The 21,705-nt window shown below is 40.5% G+C and overlaps 3 protein-coding genes across 4 annotated transcripts in view; 1 reads left to right on the plus strand and 2 right to left on the minus strand.

Moving 5' to 3' along the window:
• Positions 1–1,240: 1,240 nt before the first annotated feature.
• LOC146512241 (serine/threonine-protein kinase pim-2-like) lies at positions 1,241–4,143 on the minus strand. Its single transcript, XM_085169868.1, has 4 exons — positions 3,626–4,143; positions 3,370–3,547; positions 2,463–2,612; positions 1,241–2,316 (listed from the first exon to the last, which is right to left on the minus strand). Exons 1-4 carry the CDS (start codon positions 3,809–3,811, stop codon positions 2,225–2,227), a joined length of 606 nt encoding a protein of 201 aa, XP_085025994.1. The 5' UTR covers positions 3,812–4,143; the 3' UTR covers positions 1,241–2,224.
• Positions 4,144–6,649: 2,506 nt separating this feature from the next.
• Positions 6,650–14,508, plus strand: LOC146512242 (S-adenosylmethionine synthase-like). Of its 2 annotated transcripts, XM_085171239.1 has the most exons (9): positions 6,650–7,309; positions 8,454–8,531; positions 10,542–10,664; positions 10,780–10,892; positions 10,996–11,139; positions 11,445–11,663; positions 11,875–12,057; positions 13,438–13,571; positions 13,669–14,508. In XM_085171239.1, the coding sequence occupies exons 1-9, from the start codon at positions 7,225–7,227 to the stop codon at positions 13,769–13,771; spliced, it is 1,182 nt and encodes a 393-aa protein (XP_085027365.1). In that variant the 5' UTR covers positions 6,650–7,224; the 3' UTR covers positions 13,772–14,508. The 2 variants fall into 2 exon arrangements, with proteins under 2 accessions (XP_085027365.1, XP_085027364.1); XM_085171238.1 differs by lacking the exon at positions 6,650–7,309 and having other exon boundaries at positions 7,317–8,531.
• Positions 14,509–15,656: 1,148 nt separating this feature from the next.
• Positions 15,657–21,705, minus strand: part of LOC146512243 (transmembrane protein 150A-like) — a 36,782-nt gene continuing 30,733 nt past the window's right edge. The window contains exons 7-8 of the mRNA XM_085171243.1: positions 17,917–18,094; positions 15,657–16,710 (exon numbers count right to left, since the gene is read on the minus strand). Of these exons, the coding sequence (XP_085027369.1) occupies positions 16,466–16,710; positions 17,917–18,094 (423 nt within the window). The 3' untranslated portion in view covers positions 15,657–16,465. The remainder of the gene's footprint in view (positions 16,711–17,916; positions 18,095–21,705) is intronic.

Consider the following 21,705-nt stretch of genomic DNA (forward strand, 5'->3'; position numbering starts at 1 on the left):
CTAGTAACTAGCATTGCTAGGTTACTACCTAGCATCAGTAAGTTATCATCCCGTAAGCTCCCAATTAACACTCCTAGGCAAATGAGTGACAATATTAAACTAAAAGCTAGCATTAATTAATAGAACCAGGCCTATATTTCTAAGGGAGTATCTCTAAGCTAGAAACTAGCAGAACTAAGCTAAGCTACCCATAGGGTTTTCAACTTTTTAACTATAAAATAAGGGGCACTCTGGTGTACCAGAAGCGCAGTACACAGCCAGCTGGGCATAGTGTAAAAAGAAAAAAAAATATTAAAATAAAATACTGTAAATAGGGACTTCAATCACCCAGTTTATTATGCTACACAGACAAAACATCACCTTATTTTTACAAATCACGTATTACTCTTCACATCTAATGTGCATAATGGGCCATCACTGAATGTTGTGATTGGACAGAAACAATCATCTGATACAACTGCAGTCAAATCAGATTTAAGTGGCATTACAGGTAATGGTCAATATATACAGGACATCTGAGGTAGAATAAGAGACGAACCATTTTTGCTCATTATACAGGATGTCCCAGCTAAAACGGGCAGTTGGCAACCCTACCTACACAACAATGGTCAAAGAGAAGTACAAGTTCTCTTTAATTAAGAAATATTTCCGTAATAAATTAAGATAATTCCAAGAAACCTTGGAATTATATTTTCTGTATTTTCTATACAGAAAATACACAATTTCCAATTTTTTTCTTCCAGAACACTTTGATTTACATCAATTTCACAAGTTGCTTCTCCGCCAATAATAAGGTATAGATTTTTGTCAGCATGCAAAGCTTAAAAAGGAAGTAAAAGCACATTTTTACACATCTATTCTGTAGATTAAAGTAATGTGGAAAGATACTATGAATTTGATTCTGTAAAAATAGTAGAGGTATACAGTTTCTTGCATATTACGCTAATTTCTTTATGTTTCAGTTCTAGGACTCCACAGTAGCTTTGCATGACCTTTTGTATATTTATCTTATGCGATCCATTTTTGTAGTCTTTTAGCTCATCATTCTTCTTAAACAAGACCTTTCAGCTCTTGTCTCTTTACGACCCCCCTCTTTAAAAGTCCTCTGTTTTATGATTAGCAAACTTCTGGAAGCTTACTGAGGGGCAGCACTGAGTGTTTATCATATGGATGTTTGGTAACATCCATATGACGAGTAGAACTGAAAACAGAAAGAATGTTTGTTTGTTTTTTCCAGATAGCAATTAAATTTTAAAATAAAATAAAGACAGTGATTAAGAAAAATAACACTGCACTTGGTGCTTTGCCTAAATATGAAAAATGACATATGTGGTCTTTAAATCAATTATAGCTGCAGCCTCTATTTTCCAGCCACTGTCCTCACTTTCTATACATGAAGTGAACACATGTTATTCACCACATTATTTGTAACTGACTGGCGTATTTACTGGCCTGTTTTTGGTATCACAATTGAATTTTGTCAGAGTTCCTCCATATTTGTTTATGTTTAGACTCTTGCAGGAAAACATTTTGTACCTTAGGTAATCACGTCTTTGACCATGGCAGTCACAGCAGACGCCAACAGAGGCTGTGGTCTGCTTTTCAAAGCAGAGGAAAAATAATGGAACAACATTAGATTGCTGAAATATTTCAGCGCTGACTGTGTCGGTGCATTTAGACCAGAGTTTACCCTTCAAAGAGTGTTTGGGTTGTCCTCAGGACTGTCTGGAAAAATCCTAAATCCATGAAGACATCTGCCTCCATCACTCTGAGGGAAAAAGGTTGTGTAACGGTTTACCAAGCTGTGACAATTCCTTTAGATTACTTTCCAGTAACTTACATTACCATTCAGTCAGCCACGTAATCCACTACAACTAACTAGAAGGTGTTATAGCTGCATGGAGAAAAATGTGTCTCAATACTCAAAAGTGTTTCAAATGCATACAATATGATCCAAAAGCGTAAACTAAGATTTAGAAACGTGTACATTTACTTGTGCATCATATTTGAGGACTCACAAATGCATGGTCCAATCCACACAAACACCAAGCAGTCTGAGCACATGTAAAACTCTTTTGTGGGGTGCCTCTACAGGGGCAGGCCTGTAAAAATGACATAACTGTTAAAAACGTACACAGATATGTGACATGTCTTCAGAATTTGACCAAATACTTCTCTGTTAGAGCTTATGCTCTGTAACCCTGTTGTGCTTGGAGTCAATAAGTCATTTGAACCAGGGATGATTTCGAAGTTCCTCTAGGGTGAGGCGGTCTTCATTTCTGGCTGCCAGACAACCTAACAGAAAACTCTCGCTGTCTGTTTAGAAATATAATAGAGGGCGGGGTTCATGTTTATCATACAAAAATCGATATGTGCATTACCGATACAGATAACACATAAAACAGAATTTTCTGTTTTGAAACGCAAATCATGACAGGTTAAAGAATTAACATCCGGCTTACTTTCTGAAATATCGGTATGCTTCGAAGACATCTTCTTGGCAGAGGTGATGTTGTGTAACAGCCTATCCATCACACTGCCCAGCTGCAAAACTGTGATGCAATCGGCTTTGGTGGCGTTAAACAGCAAGTTTAGAGCCGGTGATTTACTCCCTAAAATCCAAAGAGAAATTATTAATGGTAAGAAATTATTAATGGTAAGAAATTTCATGTGGACACAAGGCGTTGGGAAGGCAAGGACACTTAAACAATAGAGGTAGGAATCACCATACATCCCACGATACGATATTATCACAATACTTAATGCACGATACGATATTATTGCAATTTTTAAAAATATTTTGCGATATTCAGATTCTGTACATAAAGATAAACTTTATCAATATTCATTTTATCTAATATCAAAGTCTCACACTCAGTCTTTCTCTCATTTCAGTTTTATTGTTGACAAACTGAACGGTTTGTATTACAGTCTAGTCCAACTTAACTGAATCAACCATCTGGTACAATTATAGCTATTCTGAACTATGCAGTTTATGAAAACTTTGCAGCCCCTTCAGCAACTGAAGAATTTGAAAGTAAATTAAAACAAAATATAATTTTACATTAAATAAAAAAGTTTTAAACTTAATTAAAATAAAACATGTCTTAAATTAAAATAAGTAAACCGTCATGTTTATTGCTGCCAAAAAACAAGTTAAACACATTTGGACAGTGAAGGAATGTCAGGATTCTTGCTCAGAAAAAGGATCAACATGCTCTGAAGTCAGAGCACAAAAACCTTTTTGTAACAAAATATCGATTTCTGCTGTCCCTGTATCCATACATTATTAGCAAACAAAATATCACAATACTACACAGTATCAATTTTTTCCCCCACCCCTATTAAACAATGAGGCGGATGACCTACCATTTCTTTGAGTGACTGCTTCTGGTGTAAAAATGACTCCACAGCCAAAATCAATGTATTTGACACACGGATGTGCTAAACGTTCAGCTGAGTTTTCAATTACAATACTGTCTGGATTAATGTCTTGATAGAAAACACCCTTGGAGTGCATCTCATCTACCAGCTGTCTCATTATGGCCTGACAGACGAACAAAATAATAAGATCTACACTATTCATAAAAGACTGTCAAATATTTTATTCTTGCCACTCACTGACCTTAATGTCGCTCTCACACAGAAATGTTCTTCTTTTTGACAGGTAAACTTCCAAGTCTTTGTTGTTTTTGCCCCCTTCAAAGACCATAATAAGTTCTTTTTCTAAGTCATACCAGTCGAGTAAAACTGAGGTCACATTGCTGCTTTCCACCTCCAGAGGAATCTTGGTCATTTCACCATTAACCATAGAACACTATCGCTAAAAGTAGTAACACCATCACTAACGCCAGGTGATTTTATGCCCAACAAAAAGTACTTCTCATCAAAATATGACAACAAATGACAAATTAGAGTGGTCTTCTTTTTTTCCTCAACTGTGCCATGTCTAACAAAATGAAAAGTGTCATGGGAGGACCCTAAAAAATGCTCCAAAATTGCTGATAAATTAGGAATTCGTGACGAGAATAAAAGAAAGAAAGAAAAATCTGTGTTGCTCTGGATTCCTCTGCAGAGCTGCAGTTTAAAAACTTTAAGCTTTGTTTAAAGCGTTTTAAAAACATTTTCTCCATAGCTTTCATCACTGGTAGATCTACAGGCTGGAGCGAAACAAACCTGCAATATTACAAAATCTGTTTTGATCAAGCTCACAAGCAGGATGAAGATATGGGGAAAGAGTTATGGCTGCATGCAGGTTTACTGTAGCGGCTCAGTTCCATCAAAGCGTTTCCACTAATTTAAATATATTTAGCCAGCAGGGAGAAGCAGACTTACTTCTTTGTACCTGCGTGTGATAAATATTTCATGCCATGCTCCAGAAAAACTACTTTGATACTCTGAGGTTGATGTGGACTGTTGGATATGGAGCCTCTCCTCATTGCTGATCTGGTTTTCTACTGTTTCAGGTCGGTTTTGACACCAGAAACCTTTTCGTTAAAGGCTGAAAACGACCACATTGAAATGTCAGAATAAAACATTAAATATGCTTGTGAGAGTTTCCATGTTAGTGTAATTGTAATATATATATATTTAGTTTATTTCTGCTGTAAATTTAGAGTTTTAAACAGAGCTGTATGAGAGTTGACTCACTTTTGGAGGCAGCCTCTAGTGGCAACTAGAGGAACTGCAGTTTTTTTGGCATTTGCGTTAGCTATTAAAAAAACAAGCAAAACAAAACAAAAACAAGCTAATGCTTGTTGATAATTGACTTTGGTTACCCTCATGTTGTTTGGATGAGCAGAGGTTCATAGCAAAGGCTGCAACCCACATCCTGTTCATTATGGACAGAAATAGTCTGAGCATGCTCAAAATGTGCCCTTATAGCGGTCCTCTACTCAAAACAATAACGTTATAGCTGTCTATAAAATACTTCCTGGGTTACACTGTCTCCCAGGTGTTTCAGCTGCAGTACAAAGCACCTGCTTCACTTCTTCACTTCTGTTGTCTAACTTTCCCTGGTTGTTGGTGAGGGGCCTGTATCTGCACACTGTGCTGCTCTTCAACTTCATTCAAACCAGGAAGCTGCTGTGGATGTTGGCCGGGGTCATTTTGAATAATTTCTTTGTCAGACACAAGATTAAAGAGTAAACAACCACAAATATTACTATGATCAGCATTAAAGCATTAAAGTGCTGATTATGTTCAAGCTTAAAATTAAGTTCCTGAATCTCGTGACCAAAATCACGAGTGTTCAGATGATCTTTCTTTTGTTTCATGGGCCACAGATAAACTTTGTGATCTTCCTGAACATCAGCAGCATCAGTTTTCAGAAGATGAAGAGTGAGACATGTGTGTACATGTTACATGGAGTTATTGATTATCTTAACATCTGTTTTGTAGCGCCCCCTATCAGTGTTTTATATCCGTCTCCTGCTGATCTGCTGCCCTCTGTAGGAGACCCGTCCACTCTACTCTCCTCCTTATCCCTGTTTGGCTTCACCATGTTGTGTTCAGCACGTCACCGCGGGTCCTTGACTCTACCTGGAGTTAGTTTTAAGCTCCTTCCAGGTAACGACCCAAAAAGACCTAAAATATGTTGTCATCTATTTACATTTTTTACGTTGTCTCAGGGTTTTACTGCAGTGTCGTACTGATTTCTAAATGGAGAGGTAACTTTGTTTTTTGATTACAGGTCACCAGAGAACTTCAATCTATACACCTAAAAACCACAAACCAGGCGAGAAATGTGGGTGTAGTGATGGATGCAGACCTAAACTTAGAAAAACACATTAAGACAATAACAAAATCAGCTTACTATCACCTCAAGAATATTTCAAGGATAAAAGATCTGATGTCTCAACAGGACCTGGAAAAACTAGTCCATGCCTTCATCTTTAGTAGGCTTGATTACTGTAAGAGCATCTTTACAGGTCTACCTAAAAAATCAGTCAGACAACTACAGCTCATTCAGAGCTCTGCTGCTCGAGTCCTCACTAAGACCAGTGGACCACATCAGTCCAGCTCTGAGGTCTTTACACTGGCTGCCTGTCCGTCAGAGGATAGACTTTAAAGTTCTGATGCTGGTCTATAAAGCTCTGAATGGTTTAGGACCAAAATACATCAGTGACCTCCTGACCCAGTATGAACCTTCCAGATCCTTCAGGTCATCTGGATCCGGTCTTTTATCAGTTCCCAGAGTCAGACACGGAGAAGCTGCATTCAGCTTTTATGCTCCATATATCTGGAACAAACTCCCAGAAAGCCTCAGATCAGCTGAATTTAAATCCAGGTTGAAGACTCACCTGTTCTCAGCTGCATTTGAATAAAACACCAAATCCACACTTTTAAGCTTAAATATCAAAACGTACATTTAACTACTGATTTTATCTGTTTTGATTTTATCTACTGTTTTGTTTGTTTGTTTGCTTGTTTTAATCAATTTTAAATCATGCTTTTTATTTGTTTTTGTTTCTAATGTCTCTGTAAAGCACTTTGAATCACCTTGTTGTTGAATTGTGCTGTATAAATAAACTTGCCTTGCCTTTTGCAAAAATGCATCTTCACAACAACAAGATTTGTCAAATGATCAGCAATAAAAAACATGACACTCTACTGATTGCATAAACACAAAGAAAGACTAATGAGTGTCGTGTGTTTTATAGCAACTTTGTGTATTTTTATTCTTGGGGGGGCTAGCAGTCTAGTTCATTCATATTTTCATTCTTTTCGTCATCTCTGTTTGTCTGAACTCGGAGTCGGCGAAGTGAAAAGGTCTCATTAGCAACAGCTTCATGTGTACACAGGCACGGACACCCCATCAGAGACCTCAGTGGCCCCCAGGTACAAAGAAACAAAGGGCAGGCATGAATGAATAGGTGGAGGAGCCACACAGTAACCCTCTGATGAAACGAATTCCTCCTCTGCTCTCTTGAGTTTGACGAGTGTGATAAAGTGGGACCATTCAGCACAGGGAGGGTTTAAAAAGGGTCTCCATGTTGAAAAAAGCATTCCCACCCTCCCCATCTTCCTGTCTGAATGGCCTAACCCACATGGTTCACAGAGTGCCCTCCCCCCATGTGTATGTTGTCTTTTCCTAATATAGCGCAGAGTTATCCGGCTGCACGGCCGTAGGACTCGGGTGTTGGATGGCACCCGGCCTGTGCGTGTTTCTGGAACAGCTTTCATCAGAAAGACTTCACTCCTTCGGTCTGCACAGCCCTCAGAATGAATGGCACAGTGAATGTGAGCGATGAGCGTACTCCTCATGACTTCATGTTTACGTCCGAATCTGTGGGAGAGGGACATCCTGGTGAGTAGAGGAGATCTGCTCATCATGAGAGAAACTGCTTTGAGCGCTTCAGTGATCATTGATGATTTTGAGGAATGTGCAGAAGCCTGATCGGTGCTGCATAAAGTCTACTTTTGTGGAGCCACATGGTGCTGATTGTAAAGGATGAATCCTGGACTGAGAAAACTTCCACTTTAGTTCCAATATAAGCAGAACTTGTGTTTTAAGCTGAACCAACATCTGATGAGTCACTTTTTTGTCATGAATAATTTTTACATCTGCAGCTGCTGCTGGAGCCATTTTTGTGGTGCAGACGTGTGACGTATGTTCTGTTAGGAAAAATGTGTCTTCAGCGTAATATAAATTATGTCATTTATAAAGTAAATAGTGCAGCTTTGCATCTTTTCTTTAATTTTCTAACAAGTGCATGTTTAATGCACTGCAGATCTTTAGCTTAATCCCACCAGGAAGTGGTTGAAGAACCGATTTAACCTCATCACACTTTGCATTGTTACAATTCTGCAGAACGCAACATGTGAGCATCATGTAAAATAATCAGGATAACAGCTGGATTTTTTTATATTTTGGCTGATGTGTAAAAATGGTGCTGGTTCACAGATAATCCCTTATATCAGGTGAGTTTTGAAGACGTGTGCAGTGAAAGTGTTAGCAAATATAATTCATTTAAAATTACACATAAACATGTGCTTTAAATGTAAATGTGTAGTTAAAATAGCAGCAAACCAAACTTTACAGATGGGGAAAATCCATGTTTGTAATTTTAAAAAAACAAACAAACATGAAAGTTTCACCAATAATAAGCTGATAATATAATATTTCTACATTTTTAAGGGTGATGTAAAAAATGTTCATCATAAAGCAGGAGAGTAAATTGAAGTTATAGAAGCTTCAGTGTCGTAGTGCTGATACAGTTTGGGAGAGCTTTGATGATGGAGGTAGAGTGTACCGTGTCACGCTGGCGTGTATTCACCAAATCGAGGCTATTCATAGTCCTGTAACTGCCAGAGGGAACGAGGTGATATTTTCGGGCTCTGCCCAGATCAGGAATCTGGAATGTGCAGTAAAACGATCGCACGAGAGACTGAACCAGCACACATGCAGATATTTATGCCTTTTAGACTTCTCCTTAATCTATTTTTTCCAGATAAGATATGTGACCAGATCAGTGATGCTGTGCTGGACGCTCACCTGAGGCAAGACCCTGATGCTAAGGTGGCTTGTGGTGAGTTTGAGTTTTTGTCCACCAGAGGGAAGCAACACACAAGGAAGAGGGACATTTAAGTAATAGTGTCCATGACATTGGTTAAGTGAGACATTAAAAAAGGAGGGTTGGTTGCAAACAGGCTTGCATTTTCTTTTGACTGTAGTGAAAACAAATCGCCCGTCAGAATATGTCATGTAATAAATGCAGGTGTGATAAGATAAAGCTTCCCACGCCTCAGCATCTTTTGTTTGTATTTCTTTAAATTCTATGTCTATTTTTAGTTTATGGAATAAAAAAGACGATATCGCTGGTTCTGCTGCAGGAAAACTCAGTGAAGTATTCATTAACAGCAGTGATCCTGACAAAAGAACAAGCAATTCAATTCACTTTAATCCAGGACACTAGCAGTATTTCATCAATAGTCAGGAACAGAGATGGGCAGTAACGCGTAATCTGATTACTTTTTTTAGGTAACGAGTAAAGTAAGGGATTATATTGCAAAAACGGTAATTAGATTTCCCATAGGAACGCTGCGTTACTGCGTTACTAAAACCGTGATTTTTTTGCAAGAATGTCTCATGACAGTGACGTAAGCGAGTGCGATGTTTGTGACAACAGCTGTGTGCAGATCAACAATGGATCATATATCGAGTGCAGAGAGAGTATGAGCGTGCAGCGTTTAAAGCGTGGAAGTACTGACCTTACTTTGAGTTTGATTCCATAAAAAGTGACAAAAACATTAGTGTCCGTTGTGCGTGGGAAGAAAACTTCTTTTTACAGTGAAAAAAACCCCTAAACTTCCGAGCAAGCACCGAGTAGCTACGACGTAATGGGCAGTGTTGCCAACTCCTCAGTAAGGAAAATCGCTATTGGTTGTCCTAAAAGTCGCTAGAAGTCGCTAAATGACGTCATCACCTAATTTGCATAATTGGTCATGCTAATGTAATTGTAATCTATGTTGTTGGAGAGAGAAATAACATCATGGAAGAGACATAAAGTGAGTAAAAAACGTCCTAAATGCATTTAGAATTTATTTAGAACTACAAATTAAATTTATTTTAGCAATTATTGTTTTTTTAATGTCACAATTCCAACCCTGCTCCTTAACCCGGGCTTTGACCGGCAAAAGTGACCCGAAATAGGCACTCTGGTGGAGTTACTTTGTGTGTGTGTGTTTATAAGTAGTTTTAAACCTGATCCACAAAACAGCATAAGAGTAAAAGAAGAACTGACTGCATTACAGCACCTGCTGCTTGTTGAGAGTAAAAGCGATATGCGCTTTCACGTCTATTTTTAGGAACTTTTTTTAGAAAAAAAGTCGCTAGGGGGTCTGAAAACTCGCTAAATATAGCGACAAAGTCGCTAAGTTGGCAACACTGGTAATGGGAAACTCACAGAGAAACTCGCGGATTCTTCCACTGACCGCTGCACACCTGCACCAGGGTAAACCTCCGCCTACCCCACTCCTGCTTTACAGGTGAAAATAGAGCAACAGGACCGCTAGTCTTTGACTTCATTTATTTTCTGCTGTGTTTTACTTGCATCTATTTGAAAGACTGAGTGTAAACACACAAAAAATATTTTATGTGCTGGAATGTGCAGAAAATAGGTTTAAATGTTAAACAAATTTCTTCCAGTCAGAGAATGTTGCATATAATTAAATTTTTGCTTGATGCATAAAGTTAAAAGATTAAAACTAATAAAACAAGTTTTAAAAAGAGACTTTTCCATTTGATTACATTTTGTATGATGATTATGTAGAAAAAGTAGAATTGGGCTGAAAGATCTATCACTTTATCACCTATTCAGGTTGTAAATCATGTTTTTAAAAAGTAACTAAGTTGTTAATTACTTTTGAAAATAAGTAATCAGTAAAGTAACGGGATTACTTTTTGGGGGAAGTAATCAGTAATTAGTTACTGATTACTTTTTTCAAGTAACTTGACCAACACTGATCAGGAAGGACATTCACATCCGATGGCATGAATACAGATGTGCAGAGTGATGTCTTGTGTGTGGATGAAACAGAGACGGTGTGTAAGACGGGCATGGTGCTGCTCTGTGGGGAGATCACGTCTCGAGCCAACGTGGACTACCAGAGAGTGGTGAGAGAAGTCATCCAGCATATTGGTTACGATGACTCGCAGAAAGGTGAGTGAAGTTTTTAACGTTTTGGCTGTAACTTCATCTACACTGGGATTCCAGGGAGGAGCAATGCTTTCAAACGAAAACATCCCTTTTCTTCTTTTTCCTCTGTTTTTCCAAGGATTTGACTATAAGACCTGTAACGTGCTGGTAGCCCTGGAGCAGCAGTCACCTGACATCGCTCAGGGAGTTCATATCGATCGCATGGAGAGCGAAATCGGAGCTGGAGACCAGGTCATCTGAGCGCTTACATTTCAATTCTGGACTGAAACACCAGTTTTTTCTTCTTCAGAATATAAAGTGTTGCTCTTTGACTGTACTCGTGCTGCGTGGGCAGGGTCTGATGTTTGGATACGCCACAGATGAGACAGAGGAGTGCATGCCCCTCACCATAGTCCTCGCCCACAAACTCAACGCTAAGCTGGCCGAGCTGAGACGAAATGGGACGGTCCCCTGGCTCCGCCCAGACTCAAAGACACAGGTGAGGTCAGAGTGTGAGGTGTGAGGCAGCCAGGGTGGCATACTTAATGGCATGTTTGTTGTGGAGAAGAAAGCTGAACATGCTTCCATGAATCCCCACGAATGAGGTCCAGCAGCCTTCATTCAACTCCTCATGTCAGCTTTGTTGGGCTCTGCTTTAACAGTGTTATTTGTGAAGTAGATTCAGTAGAAGTAGCTCCCTCGTGTGACACGCCCGAGTCTCGTTAAATCAAAGTAGAAGGACTAAAAGTGGAAATGCATATTGTTTTGCTACAATAACATTAACATATGTTCACCTTTCCGTAGGTAACGGTTCATTACGCCCAGGAAAATGGCGCTGTGATCCCCAAAAGAGTGCACACTGTGGTGATCTCCGTGCAGCACGATGATAACGTGTGTGTGGAGGAGCAGAAGAAGGTGCTGAAGGAAAAGGTCATCAAAGCCGTGGTGCCTTCACGCTACCTGGACGAGGACACCGTCTATCACCTGCAGCCCAGCGGACGCTTTGTGATTGGAGGGCCGCAGGTAAAGAGCCGAGAACATTCGAGGTCCCCGAATACTGTTTGCGTTGATGTCACGCTGCATGAGGATGCTGGCAGTGGCTTTTAGTGCACAGCTCAAGTATGATGGGGTTCAAATCTAATTTCATAGTTTCAAAGTGTAAAAACAACTAATGTAGTGAAGATCTTGCTTGCTTGTGTGCTGTGTGGATATAAATCTTTGTGATTTCTCTCAGGGTGATGCAGGAGTGACGGGTAGGAAAGTCATCGTGGACACGTACGGTGGTTGGGGGGCCCACGGGGGCGGAGCTTTCTCTGGAAAGGACTACACCAAGGTGGACCGCTCGGCTGCCTACGCTGCACGCTGGGTGGCAAAATCTCTGGTGAAGGCCCAGCTGTGCAGGCGGGTACTGGTGCAGGTGAGACCTCATTCCAGTTTAATCTTCTCCAGAAGGTTTCTGAGATGTGTGCAGGATGAAAAGGCCCAGAAGTCTGTTTACTGAGTCATTTTATTCAAAGGAGCTTGCAAAAAAAGCATCTGGACTTCTTTAAGTTGCTTTTTCAAGCAACTTAAAGAAGTCCAGACACTTTTCTTTGCAAGCTCCTTTGACTACAATGACCTGGATGACTGAGAACCTTCACAGACATGAGTCATTTTATGTAAATCATTCTTTTGGATTTTTGTGGGACTAATTTTTCTACATATTTAAGGTGGAAGCTGTTATGCTTTTCCTTACTTTGCAGTTCAAACCTTCTGCTTGTGAGGGGAAACAATCAAAAGGCTTAAATAGAGAGGGATGGTGGTGCACCAAGGTCCAGTTAACCCTCATAATAACCCGATTTCCATACACCTGTGGTCCTCAGGGGTCAAAAATGTCCCCACTTCATTTGAGTGTTTTTTAAAGTATAAAGTATAAATTGTCAATCAATTCAGTGTTACATCTTAGTTTTACTTAAGACCAACACATTAACACAAAATTTACCCAACATTTTACATTTTAGGGCCACCACACCTTGTTTACAAAAAATACACCCTGTTTTTTAAGCGAAAATAAAACAAGAAAATGAAATATTTAATTGTTTAGATAATTTTGACTATCTGTCTAACTACAGAGTGCTGTATGTTGAACTTTAGTGAGAAAGTTTTTTTTGGACCATTTATAAATTTTAAATGGCAGCACATAATCACACCTGTGGTCCTCAGGGGTCAAAAATGTCCCCATCTGGTTTGATTGATACTTAATTACTATGAAGTGGATTTTCCCCCACTTTTAATTAAAACTTAACTCAAACATTTTTAAACATTTTTTTTTATTCCATTTCAAATTTAAGTCTGATAAAAACCTCATAAAAATGACTTTTTTCTTTGTTTTCAGGTAAAAATAAATAAATTAAATCATCAGTTATTGTGATTATTGTTTCACAACCAGAGTTGGTTGCTTTAACAGATCACAGACGGTTTATGTCAAAGTTAATTTAGAATGCATAGTATAGTAATGAATAATTTCTGTTATTTTCAGACCATTTGATGAATAAAAAACACATTTTTGATAGCAAAAGATTTCTTTAGAGGACAAAAATGACCCAAGGACAACACAAGGGTTAAAAGTAAATTAGAATGGTTTTAAACTGTGAATCGAGGAGTTTGTTTCTCCTTTTTTTGGACTTTATAAATAAATAAATAAATAATAATAATTGTGGAAAACCCAGCAGTACGTGGCACTATCACCAGTGGTATCACCATCATCACGGTGGTGATGAAGCAACATGTTCATTAATCACATGCTGTTTTTTTCCAGGTGGCGTATGCGATTGGAGTGGCCCACCCGCTCTCCATCTCCCTGTTCACCTACGGCTCCTCTCCAAAGAGCGAGAAGGAGCTTCTGCAGATCGTCAATAAAAACTTTGACCTCAGACCTGGAGTCATAGTCAGGTCAGGGTTGCACCCACATCACCGCCTCTGTGTTTGATTAGCTCTGTCAAAATCTGTTAGACTGTACTGAATCTATGTCGACTGCTTCCTGCTGCAGAGACCTGGACCTAAAGAGACCAATCTACCAGAAGACGGCGTGCTACGGACACTTTGGCAGGAAGGAGTTTCCCTGGGAGGTCCCGAAGAACCTCAACTTCTAGTGTGTGTTTGTGTGTGTGTGGTGGAGTCCATATGGCCTTTGTTCATTGGTCTGAGTCTGAGGTGTTCCAGCTGTAGGCGACAAAGTCCCTAAATGACAACTCTGAAGCATGAGCGATATTTACACTTTAAATCTAAACTGTTAAAGAAAAAAAATAAACTGAGTGGATGACCAAATTTTAAAGGAGGAAAACCGTGCATGGGTCATGTCTTAAGAGTTTCAGTGAGTTTTTGAAGAGCCTGTGGGGATTCTGCACGTGTTTGAGGTTTTCTCGGTTGCGGTGGCTCTGATCTCAAACGACAATAACTTCAGAAATTGATACGTGCGCTCGTTTATGACTATTTCAGTGACAAACTCTGACAGTCAGCTAAACCTCTTTGAATAATCTTTATCACAAGCGTCTCAGTTTTGCCTGGATAAAAATGAACTCCCATCCACCCTATTAAGGGTCACTGGGGGGCTGGAGCCTTTCCCAGCTACTATAGGGTGAGAAGCACAGACAACACATCGCACTCACATTCACATCTATAGACAATTTAGAGTCACCACGTAACCCAGCTCTACTACCTGCATGTCTTTGGACTGTGGGAGAACGCCGGAGTACGCAGAGAGAACCCACGCAGACACAGGGAGAACGTGAAACAGCCAGATGGTGGATTTAACTCAAGACCTTCGGGCTGAGGCCACCGTGCTCCCCTGTAAAGGAATTTATTTAACATGAACAACAACACACGTCTACCAAAGACAGATGACGTCATAGGACATGGAAGTAGACAGTCTGAACTGCATCAGCTGATGACACCCTCACATCAGCTGATTTTTGTTTTTTAAAGACAACTTTAGAAGTCAAAATGACTCCGAAGCGTCTTTAAATCATGCATAAAAACTATTTTTTAATCAACTTGCTATCAGGGGTGGGAAGGTGTATAGTATCTGCTGCCCTTGGCACTTCCCAAGGTTTAGCCAACTTTCCCCTACATGCCTTGGATGTGGCATCCTGCTCCTGTTTCATTGCATGGAAAACACCAAAATGATTTTGATGAGAGTTTGTGGTTAAAAGAACAGAAGCTGAATAATCTGCAGGTGTATAAACTTTCCCACAGGCTTCATGCAGTTTAGTACGATAACGTGAGGTTTTTAATGAGATGCAGACGACCAAAGATGAAATCCAAATGTCCCACAGAGGCTTCATATGTTAGCATTTATTAAAGTTTAAAATTAAGATTTTTCTTCCTGCATGCTTACCAGAATATATCTTTTTTACTATCAGTGTAGAATTTTTTTGTTCGTTTGTTTTTCTGTTAGATACAGATGGGTACAAATTAGGGAAAAGAAACAAAACACTAAGTTGCTTTGGCCACCGTGTGGCGCCAAAGGAGCTCCGATGCGCGTTGGTTTTGCTTCAGAACTCTGTAGGATGGAACAGTTCTAAATGCCAGTCATCATTTTGGTCGTATAATATGTGTTGATACAAAATTTCACAATTTCTGGTATTCATCTCATCAAACTAATATGTCTTCTGCATGGGAGCCTTTTCAGTTTCATCAGGATGGAAACAACTTGTACAACTTTGTACTGATTTGCAGTGAAGCTTTCCTCTAAACCACAGGTGTCGAACTCCAGGCCTCGAGGGCCGGTGTCCTGCAGGTTTTAGATGTGTCCTTGATCCAAGACAGCTGATTTAAATGGCTAAATTACCTCCTCAACATGTCTTGAAGTTCTCCAGAAGCCTGTTAATGAACTAATCATTTGATTCAGGTGTGTTGTCCTTGGGTGAGCTCTAAAACCGGCCCTCGAGGCCTGGAGTTTGACACCCCTGCTCTAAACGGACCTCGAGGATCTTTACAGCTCAATAAACCTGAGTCAGTGGATTCCTGTATATCTAAAGCCAACCACAACCCGTTATGTGTGCACACACTGCATCATTTCATATTAACTGTTTTATTGTTTTACTTTCAGTGTACATTCTAAGAAATACAATTTTAATAAAGTATTTCTGCGTATGATGAAATTAAAGATGTTAAACATATCAATGTTTCACCTTCATAGTTTGGTCCCATTAAAGAGAAATTATACAGCATTTTTTTGGCAACGAGCTGAAATGAGAAACAACAAAAGACAAAACAAAACTGAGCTTATCTGGGAAATATGAGAGAGCTACATGGGCAATATTGCCTTAAACAGTTGCACCGAGTGTTGAAATTCAGCTTAGAATAACATTTACATCTTTAAGCTACTTTGATAGCAGAGGCTAGTCGTCGCACATGAAGCCCACCTGCCGTCTGATGTTTGTGGAAACCCTCATCTTGCTGCGGAGGTATGGAGAGAAACCTGATTGTGTAACAAAACTTCCTGAGTAGAAACAATGCAAGGCTCCGGGACTGACGGCGCGCAGCGAGGAGCGACATCTGAGGCACTTTCAGAGACCGATTGTTACTCTGAGACAATTAAAGCAAACATTAAGGACTGTGGGTGTGCTCGTGTGTGATTCTTAGTTGGTGTTTGTGTTCGCACAGGCATTGTTGGTTTTGTGCAACGCTTTGCAGGACAGAAGTCTGTCAGTCTTTGGTCACTGCTGAGGACAGCAGCTTTGGCACTTTGTAGTAGTGAGTGTGGTGTGGCAGGGTGCAGCATCCAGACTCTAGACTCTGTTACTCTTTCACCTCCAGTTTTTCTCAAACACACCGTAGTTCAGTCACAGGATCGATAAGCTCTCTGGCTGGTGGTGGCCGGCTCCGCCGACCTCTGTCTTGTGGTCAGAGGTGGAAAAGCTCTGCATCGCCCCGCCTTTGGAGAGCACCATCAGGGTGTCCCCCGACATGCCCCCAAACTCAAAGGCAAAAGTCCCGTAGAAGAACATGATGATCGAGCAGTAGATCCACTCAAAGATGGCGGAGGCGTGCTGCAGGGCGTAGCTCTCCTGGCAGAAAAAAACCCCACCTGGTGATCAGAGGGTTAAGGCGAGCAACGGCTGCACAGTGGTTCAGTTTGACATTGTTTTTATTGGAGACGTACTGGTCGCTACTTTGAATTCGGTCCTGTACTGTTAATATTAAGATGGCTTCACCATCACATTGACCTGAGGTCAAACCTCACCCTCTAACACAAAGGCCTACCTTAAAAAAGTGATGGTTTACCTTTACCATTAACAGCCAGTAAAAGGTTTCCTGTGTCTGAATGCAAGCCTCACAGACTCCGATCAATACCATCCATACCATGATGACCTGCCTTTTAAATGTTTCCTTACAGACTTGACAGCAATAAACTCATCAGCCACATAATCTTCATGACCAAAAACTCCAAGTGAGCATTTGGTTTCAGTCATGTTTGTAAGGCTGTGTGCTCTCCAGCAGAGGGCAATGCAACATACCATACGTTATAAACGTGCTGGATTTTAAACGCTATAAAGAGCGACAGTCACGTGTGCAGACAGCCAAGAAATTAGCTTTATACTAATGTGCTGATTTATTGCAAAAAGCTGAGTTTCTCTGGATTTATGCACAAACAAAGCCACTTATTGTGAAGCAAAATGACCCTTTTCTCCCTAATATATCCCTGCAACCCTTTCATGCTATTTTAAACGTTTGATTAGCTACAAATGCATCTTTTAGTAAATTTTGGGGAACAAACTGTGATAATGGATCATAAAGTAACTACTAAAGTGCTACCACACTTACAATTATGTCATTACCTATGTTAAAAAAGGTCTTAAGTTCTCTTCTTAATGCAAAAGTGATGTAATCAGTACTGTAACAAGTCACTTTCATTACTTTTAAGAAAAATAACAAATAATGTGCAATAATACATGACATTTTTTTTGGCTCATTTAACCATCATGAAAGAGAAACTATAGTTATTAAATCTTATATGGACCCATCCATTCACCCTGAGCTCCTTGTTCCTGTCTCTGTGGCTCCATAAATCTACAACTTACGCTGCCATAGTTCCTACAGCCACTAGAGGGTGCCATGTCTCAAAATAAATCTTTCTCATCCAGCTCTGACACAACCCTGCAGGGTATCTATGCCACTGAATGTGGTTTTAAACAAACAAATAAATAAATGCAAGCAACGTATGTGTTAGGGAAGTGTTTCATTAAAAATGTACTGTAGTGCTGGAAGAAACACAGATAAGCTTCGAGGATACTGAGCACCAGGGCGATGAGGGCCAGCAGGGCCATCCCCACACGTATGTGACCTATCCAGTATTCCTCCTGGGTCTTGGCCAGTCTGTAGGTCAGAGCCGACTGAAGGCACACAAACAGCATGCTGGAGGGGAAGGCGACCCCAGCTCCCACGTAGTGAAGGACTTTAGCAAAATCCACCTGAAAAAAAAGAAAACAAAACAAAAACTGTTACACTGAGGATCTGGAAGTAGAAACACGGCACGGATGAGAAAGACCGACTGTGTCTTTATCATCCGGTATGAGAACTATGAGAGCACGGCGCTAACGCGTTAACGAGCTACCCGCGCTAACGAGCTACCCGCGCTAACGAGCTACCCGCGCTAACGCGTTAACGAGCTACCCGCGCTAACGCGTTAACGAGCTACCCGCGCTAACGCGTTCACGAGCTACCCGCGCTAACGCGTTGATGCCGTCCAGCCCCACGCACGGGGCGATCCACGCTAACTCGCTAACGGTGATTTGCAGCGTTAATGCGGTTATGGCGTCATTTTAACGAGATTAACGCTGACAGCACTATTTTAAATGCAACTAAAATCCTCCTCTTTTGTGTTTAGGACAAAATAAATTCATGTTATATCACCAACTGTCTTTCATAATGCTCAACATGCTCATATAGCAGCCACTGTTTGACTGATGTGAGCTCAGCACCAGGCTTTATTTGATTTTCTGCGCTGAAAATCACGTTAACCGGAGGATGAACACTGCCACCCTGTTGACTGGGTGAGGTTTAAATTTGTTGTGTAAACCAAAATATCTTAACGACTCTTGGAAATGTAACATAAATCAATTACTGGATGTATTTCTCTCAAATACGCCTTCAGACTTTATCTGGAGATGGAAGTTTAAACAAGTCCTTTACTCAGCAGAATATCATTTACACCTCACAGTCTTCTTGTGGGAACGTCAGGACAAAACAAAGCTGATAGAAATACAAACAGAGGTCATTGTGACCCAGCACTGTTACCAAATCATCTGTCACAGGAAGCTGTAATGATACTAATTTACAAAGGAAGCTGGATCATCACCATTATCATCTCCGGCACTGGAGGAGGCGACACGGTGTCAGCTCGAACTCCACACAAGATTACCCGTCACTGCCACGAGCTCATCTCGTTTCAGCATCACAGACGGAGGAAGTTCATTTTTAATATTTTTCCTGCAGTCTGTGAGAGCACGTTTTCAAATACAGCAGCTGATTTTATGACGACACATCTCCTGAGCCTGGACTTGTGGTTTATTGTGGAGAAAAAGCAGCGGTTTAAGCCGTCTGACCACAGGGAAGAGACCCAGAGAACAAACAAATACTCATTCAGCTTGAGTTATAATTGTGCTTACACCAAGCATCTGTTCATGAGCTACTTTTATGTGGGTCGTATCCTCTCATATTCATCTCAGCATTAATTATAAAACTGATTCAAAGAGAAGGGCGAGCAGGAAGACAGATAAATCTTCACATACGAACAGAGGAAGAGGAGTCAAATGCAGGACAGTTGACAGGTAAGCTGAGGCTGTGTAAAATCCTAAAAACAAGCCATGTTCATACACCGAAGGGCAGTCAGGGAGGCCAAACAATCCAGGCAACAGGTCACACAGAAGGAAATAACTACAAACACAAGGAAAAATACTGAGAACACGAGGAATTGTGCGGCAGGAGGTTATTGGAAACAAACAATTACCAAGAAGGGGTCACGAAGAAAGACGAGAAGTAAAACTGACAACAGCGTAAAGAGAACAGTCCAAAAAAGGACCGCCTACCTGCTTTTCCTAACCACTTTTCCTCGACGGAAAACATCACGAGGCGAAGGAAAGGAGCGAAGGAGAAATGATGAGCACTGTGCACAGAAACTACAACACCCAGAACATGGACTACAAAATGTGTTTAACACAGCTTTATCTTTATTTTGTGAATTATGCGTTATTATTCGCACGTGTTTTTGCACTACTGCATCGACCTGCAGGGTTCTCGGGTTTCTCAGTCACATCCACACTTTGCTCAGGTCATCTGCTCAGCTTCATGCTGCAGAAGCAAGTCTCTGCAAACATTTCGATGGTGTTTCCTACGTCCATCTTTATTCGGTGTCTATGTGTGATTTGCATGTAAATAATAAAACAACCGGCTGTAATTAGAAGAGAAAAAAGGGCCGTTTAAACCTTATTGTTGGCGCTAACTTTTTGGGTTTTTCTGGTGATTGTCACCACTGGAATAAAGGTAATAAATCTCTTCTGATTAATAATAAAGAGCCTTCAAAGCTAAAATAACTCCCTGGAGGTCTTGAAAATGTATATATGAATTACTGTGTCAGGCACTGTGGAATAAGACCTGGGACACGGGATGATAAAGGTTAAAAAATGCAGACATACCACCGATGAATGAGACCACAATAAGCTCTTTGTGGAACGATGCATGATGCAGAACAATGCTGCAGAAATTTTCCTTTTCCACGCAGACTCTTGGCCGCATCATTCGAGATTTCCTGAAACTCCAGTTCAGCATTCAGCCGTCTTTCTCTGAGACATAAACAGACTGGATGAAGCTGTTTATCATTGTGTCACAGCCATGCGTGCTTCTACAGTATATCAGCCCATATCACTCAAGACGTCTGCCATGTTTACACTGTGGGAAACACTGGGATTCATTATATAAGACCGAGCATAGAGGGGGAGGGAGGAGGGCGCCGCGGCCAATCGGCGAGCAGGGGAGGGTCGCCCTTAATCGATGGTGGGCGAATGGATGAAAAGAACTGAGGCTGCACTGTGCAGTGACTCTGAGATGTATTTGAGGGGGCCCACATGTGCAGAGACGGGGCAGCAGTAACCTGAGACCCCAGCCTCCCTGCATTACTGTGACCTCTGGCAGCGTGCACACGTGCCTGAATATTATCACTTCTATGTCAAAACAGCTCAGACGGCCGCCACGTGCACATGCACAGTAGAAGCTGAAGTACTCTGCTGAGGTACTTTATTCTATTGGGACTTTATTTGCACAAATGTTGCTGGATCTGGACTTTATTTAGTCTCAAAATCAGTGCAGACATTGTGTTTACGTACAACCAGTACAAGATGACACACACTCACGTTGCCCTGTGAGTTCATTATGATATCACGAGTTGTGCAGCTATAGTCCCAGATCAGCTGATCATCAAACCACAGCTCATCCAACTGGTGAATCTTTGGCCTGCTATATTAGCCTGCCCACAGCTGCTGTGTCTCTGCAAGCCACTTTGCAACCCTCCTCCACCTGATCTGTCCATGATGTGTCCGACTGCTTCACCTCCTACCTGAACTAACGACATGCTCAGTTTTGTGCATCATGTTAGCGCGTTTCAACAAAGATGATGCAGTTTTGTTTCCACTGCAAAGTGGCCACTTAAATATGTAAAACTGTTATATGGTGGTTGTAAAAAACGTCAGTTAAATCCCTGTTTGTTATTTTAAAAACAAATATTTAAAAAATTTAGGGGTGAATATGATGTTAAAATCAGGCTACATCAGTGCAGTTTACATGTAGTGCAGTGGAGCATTTAGCAGCTAATGGGCCTGATATATCTATAGATATATCTATAGATATATATATATATATATATATATATATATCTATATCTATCTATATCTCTCTCTCTATATATATATATCTATCTCTCTCTCTCTCTCTCTCTCTCTCTCTCTCTATATATATATATATATATATATATATATATATCTCTATATATATATATATAGATCTCTCGCTATATATATATATATATATA

This window comes from Neolamprologus multifasciatus, chromosome 8 (genome assembly GCF_963576455.1).
Source record: "Neolamprologus multifasciatus chromosome 8, fNeoMul1.2, whole genome shotgun sequence".
Lineage (NCBI taxonomy): Eukaryota > Metazoa > Chordata > Actinopteri > Cichliformes > Cichlidae > Neolamprologus > Neolamprologus multifasciatus.